Here is a 13,024-nt window from a genome sequence, read left to right as displayed (position 1 = left end):
TAGATTGTTTTATATTAATGCCCAACAAATATTTTCTGTAATTATGAATTAACTATTGCGTTCATGGAGGCGACTTGCGTACCAAGTCATTGCCAATGCGTGGAACTATTTTACTTGTACGTAAACCTCCTGTATAGGTCAAAATAAGAACACAATGGACAAACTCTGAAAAAGAAATCAATCCTATTTGTTGCACATCAATTTCTTATTTTTTTTCTTTTTCCAATTGTTCGATTTTTCACAAATTTGTCTGCCAAGAAAAAAAATCAAAATCTAAAAAGTATTACATACTAATTATAAAATTGCTGTAGAATGAAATAATAGAAAGATATGTACTGCATTTTCAAATATTATGGTTTTCTTTATGTATTTCTATTGCTATTATATTTTTATATGCGCTTTTGTTATTGTGAAGTTCTAGGTAAGTAGACTATGCAGTGTATTTAACTGACATGAGATATGATCGCACGTACCTGAAACCTAAGAGAAATATTATTTCATCTCATGTTTCTGGTCTTTCTGTTTAGACGTATGCAATCCATGTATGGGATGCCATCCGCAAGGTGGAGCGGGACTACAAAGTAGCTTCCCAGAACAACACAGTAGAGTACCAGTTGAAAGGCCTGGAGCCTGGAGGACGTTACAGCATCTCAGTCCGTCTCCGCAACATGAGCAAGGAAGCCAGCTTCACTCTTAGCACTGGTATGAAGCAACCTCATGTTGATTTGTTGGAACATCTAAGACATGAATACTTACGGTATGATCTGTGCATGGACAATTGGCATCCCTTCTAAAAATGTAGTTTAGTTTCGTCTACTTGTATTTGTGTTTGTTTTGTTTGATATTTCTTAGAAATCAATTTTCTTTCTGCTGCAGTTCCACTTCCAGCTCCTGAGGCCTTGAAGATACTGACTGAGAATGACCACGTATTCTTGCTCTGGAAGAGCCTAGCCGTCAAAGAGAAGAATTTCAATGAGAGCAGGGTGAGAGACTCATCATTGCTATGAAAGTAGTAGTCTGGCCTCTTATTCGCTAGAGCTTTATTTTTAACGCTAATTGTTTACAGGGGTATGAGGTGCACGTGTACGACAGTTTGACCAACAAGACAACCTTCCTGGGAAATACTCTGGAGACCTACTTCCGCATCAGCAGCCTGCAGATTGGACACAACTACACGTTCTATGTCCAAGCGCGCTGCTTGCTCAACAGCCAACTGTGTGGCGAGCCCGCAGTGCTGCTGTATAATCAACTTAGAGCAGGTATTAGGGAATGAATCATACTATTTTTTCCATCTTCTATATTTCTATTTTTTTTTTATGCATAATGGATGACTCTACCTTTCATTACAATCCTTTGGAAACTGTTGAGAGCAAGTCCCATACATGTGTTAGCAAACCTCAGAAGAGGTACTAAGTTCGCTTGTTTTGTGTTTCAAGGAGCAAGTGAGGCCTCGGCAAGTGAAGGCCACTCTGAGGACATGGCGGCAGTCGTGGTTCCAGTCCTCTTCTTGCTGCTGCTGGGAGTATGTGGCGGTTTGGTGATACTCTACCTCAGACACCGTCGACTACAAAACAATTTTACCGCCTTCGCCAACTCCCACTATAACTCACGCCTAGGCTCTGCCATCTTCTCCTCTGGGGATGAATTAGGTGAGCAAAATTCTAATGTTTTTATTGAATCTATTTTTTGCCCAATCGTAACTTGTTGCATGTTTTAGTGACATTTCAAGTGTTGTCTGAAGTATCAAGTTATCTGCGACATTGTCCTTAAAGTCATGTTACATCACTAAGGATAATTCAAAAGGAAATATTTATCCCGGTTTGAACTTTATCCCTCTTTCTGCTCCCCAGTGGATGATGACGAAGATGCGCCCATGATTAGCGGCTTCTCAGACGACGTTCCCATGGTCATTGCGTAGCGCAGCCTCTCTCCTTTTACGTACTTCTCTTCTCCCCTCCTTGACAGGAAGCCACCTAATTAGAAAGAAACATGAAGAAATGAGAGATAGAGATATTTTTCAAATCTACAATGCACTTTTTTGGATGCGCAATAACTTATTTTTTATAAGAAAAGAATATATGGAGGTTGTGTTGGACACTGAGGCATACTGTGAAGAATTTAGCGTTTGTTGAGTACGACGTGAAACGACAAACCCGTTTTGAGTGGTCCATTGCTTAAAGCCAAATTAAGCATCCTTAAATATAGAATGCAAAAAAAAAAACATACAAATGCACATATAAAACAAAAACATGAGTCGCATAAAAAAATAGAAGAATACAAAAAAGGCAAATGTATGTTTAGACATCAACATATCACAGCAAACACATCCCGTATGAGCGAGTCAGAATAGTCAGCTGTCAATCAAATATCATTTGTAGAATTTGAATTGTCTTTGATTTGGGAACGAGCTGAATGTTAAACATTATAAAACAACATTCTAGAGACTGCTTTGTTACATCGATAAACTTGTTTTGTTTAGATTTTCCACCACCAGCACACTGTTGTATGTTTATATGTTGACACGTGCCAAAATGATTGGATAATTCCAAGCTTTGGGAGGTTGAATTTCCCTTTTAAGCATCACCTGAATTCATTAGAGCTATCTGTAAATATTGGCTTTTAATACATCCTATCTTTGTAATGCTGCACCATATTATTTTGTAAAATATACTGTATATTTTGATTTTTCTAAAACTAGTCAAAGTGATCATCCCCAGCCTTTTTGCCATAAATGTAGTCGCCGCGTTTGGAGTTCTCAGGGAATTGTTTTGGGTACCAGCGAAGCACCACCGTTATCATCCTCACGGGTTAGGTCCACCCTGCTCTTTAAATGGTAATGGATCACTTGGCGGGTTATAATGCAGATAGTAGCCGAGGAATCGATGAGTAGCTGCTGTTAGGATTCACATTCACAGTTTGAATGAAGATTTTACTGAGCAACCCCACTCCCCAGATCAGATGGTCTGCATGGCTTAATACTAATATCATTCAAGTGAGAATTTTTTTTTAAACATTTTTAAAGACCATGTGTATACAAGCTCTTTGTCACACATCCCTAAACGTGTCCGCATTGAAAATGAAGTCACTCATGTCACCTACCTCCCACTTACCCGTCCCCCGATTGTATGTATGTATGGTAGTCTTTTAACTGAAAAGTTGTGTGTAGCCTCTGAGTTTGAGCCGTTGGGTCCTCTGCTTGATTTTGATTTGTTGTTCTTTTTAAGAAGTCTTCATGAATGTATTTTGTAATCATCTCATTCTTCCCTCACTATCTGTGACTTTTATGTGATTTATTCTTCATTCTTATTACAGTGGGTCTGTAAGAAACCATTCCACAGTGGTCAGCACATGCTCTTTATTTGTTTGGGTCTTTTTGTGTGGAAATGCTTCGAGGTACTGCTTCCTCTTTTTTTTTTTTTTTTTTTTTTTGCTTTTTGGATTGCGTTCCACGGCTTTTTGTATAGTCTTTGCCTTAACTTTATTTTTTATTTTTTTCTGGCAATGGTTGTTTACTCTCTACAATTTTTTTTTCCAATTTAATGTAATTTTTGTTTGCGTTTGACCACATAATGCCTTATAAGACTCATCAGGTGTCTGTATAATGAATGATAGAAAACAATGTTGCACCTACGTATATGCATACACTGTCACATTAAGATGATGCTATTTCTTGGGCATTTGTTCAGTTTTGTCAAATCACTGCTTCTTTCCAATTTACTTTTGGGGATACTTTTAAGCAACTTTTAAAATTCATGTACAAAGTGTAATTATTGTTTTTGGCCATTTGCGCCCCACTTGTCTTTGTCAACGTTTGCTTCAAAATGTTGTTCGGCATGGAAATCTGGCCTTGGCCATTTTTGATGATATTGATGTCTTGTTTGCTTACTCAGAGGTTGAAAAAAAAAAAAGTTTAAGAAACAGTGTGAGGTGTTTTCAAAAACCACTTATGCTGAAATAAAGGTGATTAAAATTCCATTTTATTGTCACTTTTACTCTGAAAATTTGCTGGGTACAGTGTGTATATAAGAATATCCTACACTGAGTGCCAAAAGTCCCAATGATCATGAGCAGCAGGGGGGGGGCCCCATTTCAACCCCTTACACTGAGTGCCAAGCAGGGAAGAAATGGGTATCATTGTTATAGTCACTGGTATGACTCGGCAGGGGTTTGAACCCACTACCTCCCAATCTCAGGGCGGACACTCTCCTCTTAGGCCACTGAGCTGGTAAACACTTGTATCGTAGTATAACACTTATAGTCGTTTTTAAATAACGTGTATTTAAAAATATTGTGATCCAGTATATCTACTGCAATTTCACATTAGACTGCTGGTTTGAAATCTGCTTTTAATATTATTATTTTTAATAAACATTTATGTTAAAGATTGGGTTAGTGTTAGAGCTTGGGTTAGGGTTAGAGCTAGGGTTAGAGCTAGGGTTAGGGTTTGAGCTTGGGTTTGGGTTAGAGCTAGGGTTAGAGCTAGGGTTAGGGTTTGAGCTAGGGTTAGAGCTAGGGTTAAGGGTTAGGGTTAGAGCTAGGCTTAGGGTTAGAGCTACAGTTAGAACTAGGGTTAGGGTTAGAGCCTAGGTTAGGGTTAGAGCTAGGCTTAGGGTTAGAGCTAGGGTTAGAGCTAGGGTTAGGGTTTGAGCTTGGGTTTGGGTTAGAGCTAGGGTTAGTGCTAGGGTTAGGGTTTGAGCTAGGGTTAGAGCTAGGGTTAAGGGTTAGGGTTAGAGCTAGGTTTAGGGTTAGAGCTACAGTTAGAACTAGGGTTAGGGTTAGAGCCTAGGTTAGGGTTAGAGCTAGGCTTAGGGTTTGAGCTAGGGTTAGGGTTAGAGCTAGGGTTAGAGCTAGGCTTAGGGTTAGAGCTTGGGTTAGGGTTAGAGCTATGGTTAGAACTAGGGTTAGGGTTAGAGCCTAGGTTAGGGTTAGAGCTAGGCTTAGGGTTTGAGCTAGGGTTAGGGTTAGAGCTAGGGTTAGGGGTTAGGGTTAGAGCTAGGCTTAGGGTTAGAGCTTGGGTTAGGGATAGAGCTACAGTTAGAACTAGGGTTAGGGTTAGAGCCTAGGTTAGGGTTAGAGCTAGGCTTAGGGTTAGAGCTAGGGTTAGAGCTAGGGTTAGGGTTTGAGCTTGGGTTTGGGTTAGAGCTAGGGTTAGTGCTAGGGTTAGGGTTTGAGCTAGGGTTAGAGCTAGGGTTAAGGGTTAGGGTTAGAGCTAGGTTTAGGGTTAGAGCTACAGTTAGAACTAGGGTTAGGGTTAGAGCCTAGGTTAGGGTTAGAGCTAGGCTTAGGGTTTGAGCTAGGGTTAGGGTTAGAGCTAGGGTTAGAGCTAGGCTTAGGGTTAGAGCTTGGGTTAGGGTTAGAGCTATGGTTAGAACTAGGGTTAGGGTTAGAGCCTAGGTTAGGGTTAGAGCTAGGCTTAGGGTTTGAGCTAGGGTTAGGGTTAGAGCTAGGGTTAGGGGTTAGGGTTAGAGCTAGGCTTAGGGTTAGAGCTTGGGTTAGGGATAGAGCTATGGTTAGAACTAGGGTTAGGGTTAGAGCTAAGGTTAGGGTTAGGGTTTGAGCTAGGGTTAGAGCTAAGGTTAGGGTTAGAGCTAAGGTTAGGGTTAGAGCTAAGGTTAGTGTTAGAGCTAGGGTTAGAGCTAACCCTAACCCTAGCTCAAACCCTAACTCTAACCCTAGCTCTAACCCTAACACTAACCTTAGCTCTAACCCTAGCTTTTACCCTAACCCTAGCTCTAACCCTATCCTTAACCCTAGGGTTAGGGGTTAGGGTTAGAGCTAGGCTTAGGGTTCGAGCTAGGGTTAGGGTTTGAGCTAGGGTTTGAGCTAGGGTTAGGGTTAGAGCTAAGGTTAGGGTTAGGGTTTGAGCTAGGGTTAGGGTTAGAGCTAAGGTTAGGGTTAGGGTTTGAGCTAGGGTTAGAGCTAAGGTTAGGGTTAGAGCTAAGGTTAGGGTTAGAGCTAAGGTTAGTGTTAGAGCTAGGGTTAGAGCTAACCCTAACCTTAGCTCTAACCCTAGCTCAAACCCTAACCCTAACCCTAGCTCTAACCCTGACCTTAGCTCTAACCCTAACCCTAGCTCAAACCCTAACCCTAACCCTAGCTCTAACCCTATCCTTAACCCTAGGGTTAGGGGTTAGGGTTAGAGCTAGGCTTAGGGTTAGAGCTACGGTTAGAACTAGGGTTAGGGTTAGAGCCTAGGTTAGGGGTTAGGGTTTGAGCTAGGGTTTGAGCTAGGGTTAGGGTTAGAGCTAAGGTTAGGGTTAGGGTTTGAGCTAGGGTTAGAGCTAAGGTTAGGGTTAGAGCTAAGGTTAGTGTTAGAGCTAGGGTTAGAGCTAACCCTAACCTTAGCGCTAACCCTAACCCTAGCTCAAACCCTAGCTCAAACCCTAACCCCTAACCTAGGCTCTAACCCTAACCCTAGTTCTAACCGTAGCTCTAACCCTAAGCCTAGCTCTAACCCTAACCCCTAACCCTAGGGTTAAGAATAGGGTTAGAGCTAAGGTTAGGGTTAGGGTTAGGGTTTGAGCTAGGGTTAGGGTTAGAGCTAAGGTCAGGGTTAGAGCTAGGGTTAGGGTTAGGGTTTGAGCTAAGGTTAGAGCTAAGGTTAGGGTTAGCTCTAACCCTAGCTCTAACACTAACCTTAGCTCTAACCCTAACCTTAGCTCTAACCCTAAGCCTAGCCCTAACCCTAACCCCTAACCCTAGGGTTAAGGATAGGGTTAGAGCTAAGGTTAGGGTTAGGGTTAGGGTTTGAGCTAGGGTTAGGGTTAGAGCTAAGGTTAGGGTTAGCTCTAACCCTAGCTCTAACACTAACCTTAGCTCTAACCCTAACCTTAGCTCTAACCCTAGCTCAAACCCTTACCCTAACCTTAGCTCTAACCCTAGCTCAAACCCTAGCTCAAACCCTAACCCTAGCTCTAACCCTAACCCCTAACCTAGGCTCTAACCTTAGCTCAAACCCTAACCCTAACCCTAGCTCTAACCCTGACCTTAGCTCTAACCCTAACCCTAGCTCAAACCCTAACCCTAACCCTAACCTTAGCTCTAACCCTATTCTTAACCCTAGGGTTAGGGGTTAGGGTTAGAGCTAGGCTTAGGGTTAGAGCTACGGTTAGAACTAGGGTTAGGGTTAGAGCCTAGGTTAGGGGTTAGGGTTAGAGCTAGGGTTAGGGTTTGAGCTAGGGTTTGAGCTAGGGTTAGAGCTAAGGTTAGGGTTAGGGTTTGAGCTAGGGTTAGAGCTAAGGTTAGGGTTAGAGCTAAGGTTAGTGTTAGAGCTAGGGTTAGAGCTAACCCTAACCTTAGCTCTAACCCTCGCTCAAACCCTAACCCTAACCCTAGCTCTAACCCTGACCTTAGCTCTAACCCTAACCCTAGCTCAAACCCTAACCCTAACCCTAACCTTAGCTCTAACCCTATCCTTAACCCTAGGGTTAGGGGTTAGGGTTAGAGCTAGGCTTAGGGTTAGAGCTAAGGTTAGGGTTAGAGCTAAGGTTAGTGTTAGAGCTAGGGTTAGAGCTAACCCTAACCTTAGCTCTAACCTTAGCTCAAACCCTAACCCTAACCCTAGCTCTAACCCTGACCTTAGCTCTAACCCTAACCCTAGCTCAAACCCTAACCCTAACCCTAACCTTAGCTCTAACCCTATTCTTAACCCTAGGGTTAGGGGTTAGGGTTAGAGCTAGGCTTAGGGTTAGAGCTACGGTTAGAACTAGGGTTAGGGTTAGAGCCTAGGTTAGGGGTTAGGGTTAGAGCTAGGGTTAGGGTTTGAGCTAGGGTTTGAGCTAGGGTTAGAGCTAAGGTTAGGGTTAGGGTTTGAGCTAGGGTTAGAGCTAAGGTTAGGGTTAGAATTAGGGTTAGAGCTAACACTAACCTTAGCTCTAACCCTCGCTCAAACCCTAACCCTAACCCTAGCTCTAACCCTGACCTTAGCTCTAACCCTAACCCTAGCTCAAACCCTAACCCTAACCCTAACCTTAGCTCTAACCCTAACCCAAGTTCTAACCGTAGCTCTAACCCTAACCCAAGCTCTAACCCTAACCCTAGCTCAAACCCTAACTCTAACCCTAACACTAACCTGAGCTCTAACCCTAGCTTTTACCCTAACCCTAGCTCTAACACTAACCTTAGCTCTAACCCTAACCTTAGCTCAAACCCTAGCTCAAACCCTAACCCTAACCTTAGCTAAGGTTAGGGTTAGAGCTAGGGTTAGGGTTAGGGTTTGAGCTAGGGTTAGAGCTAAGGTTAGGGTTAGAGCTAAGGTTAGGGTTAGAGCTAAGGTTAGTGTTAGAGCTAGGGTTAGAGCTAACCCTAACCTTAGCTCTAACCCTAGCTCAAACCCTAACCCTAACCCTAGCTCTAACCCTGACCTTAGAGCTAACCCTAACCTTAGCTCTAACCCTAGCTCAAACCCTAACCCTAACCCTAGCTCTAACCCTGACCTTAGCTCTAACCCTAACCCTAGCTCTAACCCTAACCCCTAACCTAGGCTCTAACCCTAACCCTAGTTCTAACCGTAGCTCTAACCCTAAGCCTAGCTCTAACCCTAACCCCTAACCCTAGAGTTAAGGATAGGGTTAGAGCTAAGGTTAGGGTTAGGGTTAGGGTTTGAGCTAAGGTTAGGGTTAGAGCTAAGGTCAGGGTTAGAGCCTAGGTTAGGGGTTAGGGTTTGAGCTAGGGTTTGAGCTAGGGTTAGGGTTAGAGCTAAGGTTAGGGTTAGGGTTTGAGCTAGGGTTAGAGCTAAGGTTAGGGTTAGGGCTAAGGTTAGGGTTAGAGCTAAGGTTAGTGTTAGAGCTAGGGTTAGAGCTAACCCTAACCTTAGCTCTAACCCTAGCTCAAACCCTAACCCTAACCCTAGCTCTAACCCTGACCTTAGCTCTAACCCTAACCCTAGCTCTAACCCTGACCCTAACCCTAACCTTAGCTCAAACCCTAACCCTAACCCTAACCTTAGCTCTAACCCTATCCTTAACCCTAGGGTTAGGGTTAGAGCTAGGCTTAGGGTTAGAGCTACGGTTAGAACTAGGGTTAGGGTTAGAGCCTAGGTTAGGGGTTAGGGTTAGAGCTAGGGTTAGGGTTTGAGCTAGGGTTTGAGCTAGGGTTAGAGCTAAGGTTAGGGTTAGAGCTAAGGTTAGTGTTAGAGCTAGGGTTGGAGCTAACCCTAACCTTAGCTCTAACCCTAGCTCAAACCCTAACCCTAACCCTAGCTCTAACCCTGACCTTAGCTCTAACCCTAACCCTAGCTCAAACCCTAACCCTAACCTTAGCTCTAACCCTAACCCAAGTTCTAACCGTAGCTCTAACCCTAACCCAAGCTCTAACACTAACCCTAGCTCAAACCCTAACCCTAACACCAACCCTAGCTCTAACCCTAACACTAACCTTAGCTCTAACCCTAGCTCTAACCCTAACCCTAGCTCTAACCCTATCCCTAACCCTAGCTCTAACCCTAACCCTAGCTCTAACCCTAACCCTAGCTCTAACCCTAACCCTAGTTCTAAGCCTAGCTCTAACCCTAACCCAAGCTCTAACCCTAACCCTAGCTCTAACCCTAGCCCTAAGCCTAGCTCTAACCCTAACCCTAGCTCTAACCCCTAACCCCTAACCCTAGCCCTAACCATTTGGTGAACGATTCTTTTGAACAAATATTTTGAGTGAACCGATTCTAAAGATTCAGGTCACTTAAAACACATCGCTCGTACAAAACAGTGCAAGCTTTTGTAGACTGCCGGTCGAAATAGCCCACTGGTTAGTGACTCGGGCTCTTGCTCGGCAAGATCTTGGTTCGATCCCAGGAGCGAGGAAATGCTTTTGTTGTGCAATTAACCCTTTATTTATTTATTCTCTTTTTTTTTTAACCTCGTGTTGTTTATATTCTCATATAAAGCAGTTAACCAAATGTCTGATTTTTATGTTTTAATTGGCGAATATAAAAACAAGGAATAAGACGCCAGATAAATTTCAAACCAGCAATCTAATGTGAAATTGCAGTATATTGGATAACAATATTTAGGCGTATATAAGTATACACGTTATTTAAAAACGGCTATAAGTGTTGTACTACGATACAAGTGTCCGCCCTGAGCTTGGGAGGTTGCCGAGTCATACCAATGACTATAACAATGATACCCATTTCTTCCCTTTTGGCACTCAGGGTCAGTATTAAATTAAACAAATAGAATATAAATTATGATTCCATGTACGGTTGCTCCGGTTCCTTATTTTAGTTGCACACTATATTACAGAATTGAGTTGCAAAGATTAAATTTTAGCTCATTCAAGCCATCATCAAAAAGTGTGTTTGTGTGCTGAGGGTCAGAGCTCCAACTTGGTGGAGGTGGAGGCTGCGTTCATATGGTCCACGAGAGGGCAGTAGATCCTTTGGTGCGCTTTGAAACCAAGGTGATTTCAGCATTTCAACTATATGGCAGGGACATACAACATTTTAAGGCACTTATAGACAAACAACCATTCATCCTCACATTCACACCAATGTATCAGTGATTAATCATCAGGACCTTCTCTGCTGGCCTGAACTATCAGAAGCACTGACTAACTAACGTGTTCTATGTCGTAATAATTCTTAATTCTGAGCAGTCTCTCTCTTGATTTCCTTGTGTTTCTCTTGGCTGCATTACTTTCAGTTTGCGCTACCATGCCGTAATCTTCCCACGGCCTTCAAAATCAGTACTTTAGTGCTGGCAGATGCAAATTCAACTCACAGGTCCAGCAAGCTGGCCAGCAATCAGTAGAAACATTTTGGTACTTTGCTGGTGCATTATTTTCACATTTGTGTACATTACTTCATTATTCTTATTTCTGGCAGCAATATTGAAAAATTTGAAATAAAATGCAAGAATATTTTACCCTCATAAATTTCCACTAATTGTTTAACTTACGCATTATGCTAAAATAAAAGCAAACAAAACTTTTGGTTGACATACAGCCCATACCGTGGTCCATGGTGCACAAAGCTGAAGAATCGTCCTCCGTGTTCCCAAGTATCACTTTTGGGTACTTTATAGCCTTTCCAACAATTATGTGAGCGTTTTTCCGTCGTCTTATTGAGCACATTAAATTCAACAGGAAGTGCAACACCTCCCGTTTTTTTTTTTTTGTATTAAGAAGTAGTATTTTTTCTGTAACTCAGGCCAATTGAAGACAAGTCTACAACAACAAACCACTTGTCTCACTCTCCAAGGGTTAAGATGTAGGTCAAGAGGTTTATGTGACTTGCTGGTGTCAAAGGTCAATAGAGTGGAGTTAAGGTGAAAGCCAGCGTTTGAGAAACTCTCTCATCAGAGGGAAGTTAAAGCGGCAAACAACAAAGCGGAGTGTGCTCATCCGGACAAAGCCTGCCAGATGACCGCTTTGCCATCAGACCTCATTGTTGACATAGTGGACAATCATGGCCGCCGTCTCAAAGGTGCATGTCTGTCCGTATGATATTGACATTTTGACAACATAGCATCATTGTGGTATCCACTTTCCAGTCAAAACTATTTTGTATGCAGAGAGGTTTCTTTTATTACCCAAAATGTGTTTTGCGTATAATTGGATGGATGACTGTCATTTTTTTTTTTTATAATTTATAATAATAATAATTCTGAAGTACATTTCGGTGTGTATTTTCTTTTATTTGTGTAAGAGGTGACTGATTTTGCAACCTTTTGTAGTTAGTTGGCATATCTATCAATACCACCCTAACCCATATCAATGGTTGTTATACTGTTTACTTAGACCTCAGGGGGTTCTCAGAATTCTTTTACATTTACCCTTCTTGCTTAAATCACACTTCCGATTTTGTATGATTATGGCAAGCAGTGCCTGGTCACTATTGCCCCCAGCTGATCATGCCACATCGCTTGGCCATCATTTGTCATCACAATGTAGCATCATCACCCTCTTACTGCTAAGAAAGCCCTTGAGATACTTCTACGGTTTGTCACAACCAATGCTGCTCATTCGGCCAACAAGGTCTTCATCAAGCACTCATTTTGTATATGTACAAAGTAAATGAAACTCCTACAGTCTATGAGTATTATATTCATTCATAATGTCATGAATGTTTCTTTGCTGGACAACTTACTGTTGTACAGTATGTTGGAGTTTTTTTTTTTGTGCCATCAGATATCAGGATCTGCCATGTCAATGTAATCTACCCAGGACATTCAATGCCAAAAGTGGTGGCCATGACACATACATACGATTTACTTTTTTATTAAAACCAATCATCAGATTCATCATTCTCAGCCTCAATGTTTTGACTCTCTGGTGGGAAATCACTACCTTTGATTAATATTTGTAATAATAAAAATAATAATAAGATTTATTTGTTATCATAAATTTTCGAACTGATGTTTATTCAAGTATATAAACAATCCCACACTGCCCATCATAAATAAAATTATCAGTATACTCCAATTAATTTACACACAAACACTAGTGATAAAAAAAAAGTAAATTGATAATTGGGTGAACAAAATAGATAGATTGATAGATGGATTCACAGATTACATTTAGGTTTAATTTACTCCACAAAGTATGAGGTGCGAGTTCAATTGAACAACTGAAAAATATATATAGAGTACAACATATTTTTATCTAATGTAGTTTGTCTAATTTGAGTTGCCGTCGCATGACGTCCATGTACGTCAATGAAGATAGCAACACTGCCTCCCCGCGGAGGGAAAAGCAATTGCCTTTCAACGCACGAATATCTGACACCTGTGCGTGTAGATTTCTTGAAACGGTGTGACGTTTGTGTCAAAAATAAATTGGCATGTCCTCTGAGCCATAAACGCAGATTCTACAATTCACGCGCAGACTTGAATATTTACAAATAATAAATGCACAAATCCCGCATATATTTGTAATCTGCAAAAACATTTGTAAAAATCACAAATACATTTGCAAAACACGTGAAAAGTGCGGATGTTTTTGTGTGAATAAATTTGACACAAATCTCTCCCCATATGAAGATGCGTCAACCAACACCATTGCTGGCTGGCTTGTTTAAACGTGAAAAATG

General features: G+C 41.7%; 1 protein-coding gene across 1 annotated transcript in view; it reads left to right on the top strand.

Moving 5' to 3' along the window:
• Positions 1-3,975, top strand: part of sorl1 (sortilin-related receptor, L(DLR class) A repeats containing) — a 33,268-nt gene extending 29,293 nt beyond the window's left edge. Inside the window, exons 44-48 of the mRNA XM_088380588.1 lie at positions 528-702; positions 877-983; positions 1,067-1,259; positions 1,437-1,649; positions 1,851-3,975. Coding sequence (XP_088236714.1) covers positions 528-702; positions 877-983; positions 1,067-1,259; positions 1,437-1,649; positions 1,851-1,918 — 756 coding nt within the window. The 3' untranslated portion in view covers positions 1,919-3,975. The remainder of the gene's footprint in view (positions 1-527; positions 703-876; positions 984-1,066; positions 1,260-1,436; positions 1,650-1,850) is intronic.
• The last annotated feature ends 9,049 nt before the right edge of the window (positions 3,976-13,024 follow it).

The sequence above is a fragment of the Syngnathus floridae genome, chromosome 7 (genome assembly GCF_059516105.1).
Source record: "Syngnathus floridae isolate MCC-2025c chromosome 7, RoL_Sflo_1.0, whole genome shotgun sequence".
NCBI lineage: Eukaryota > Metazoa > Chordata > Actinopteri > Syngnathiformes > Syngnathidae > Syngnathus > Syngnathus floridae.
This window is presented reverse-complemented; position numbering and strand designations above follow the sequence as displayed.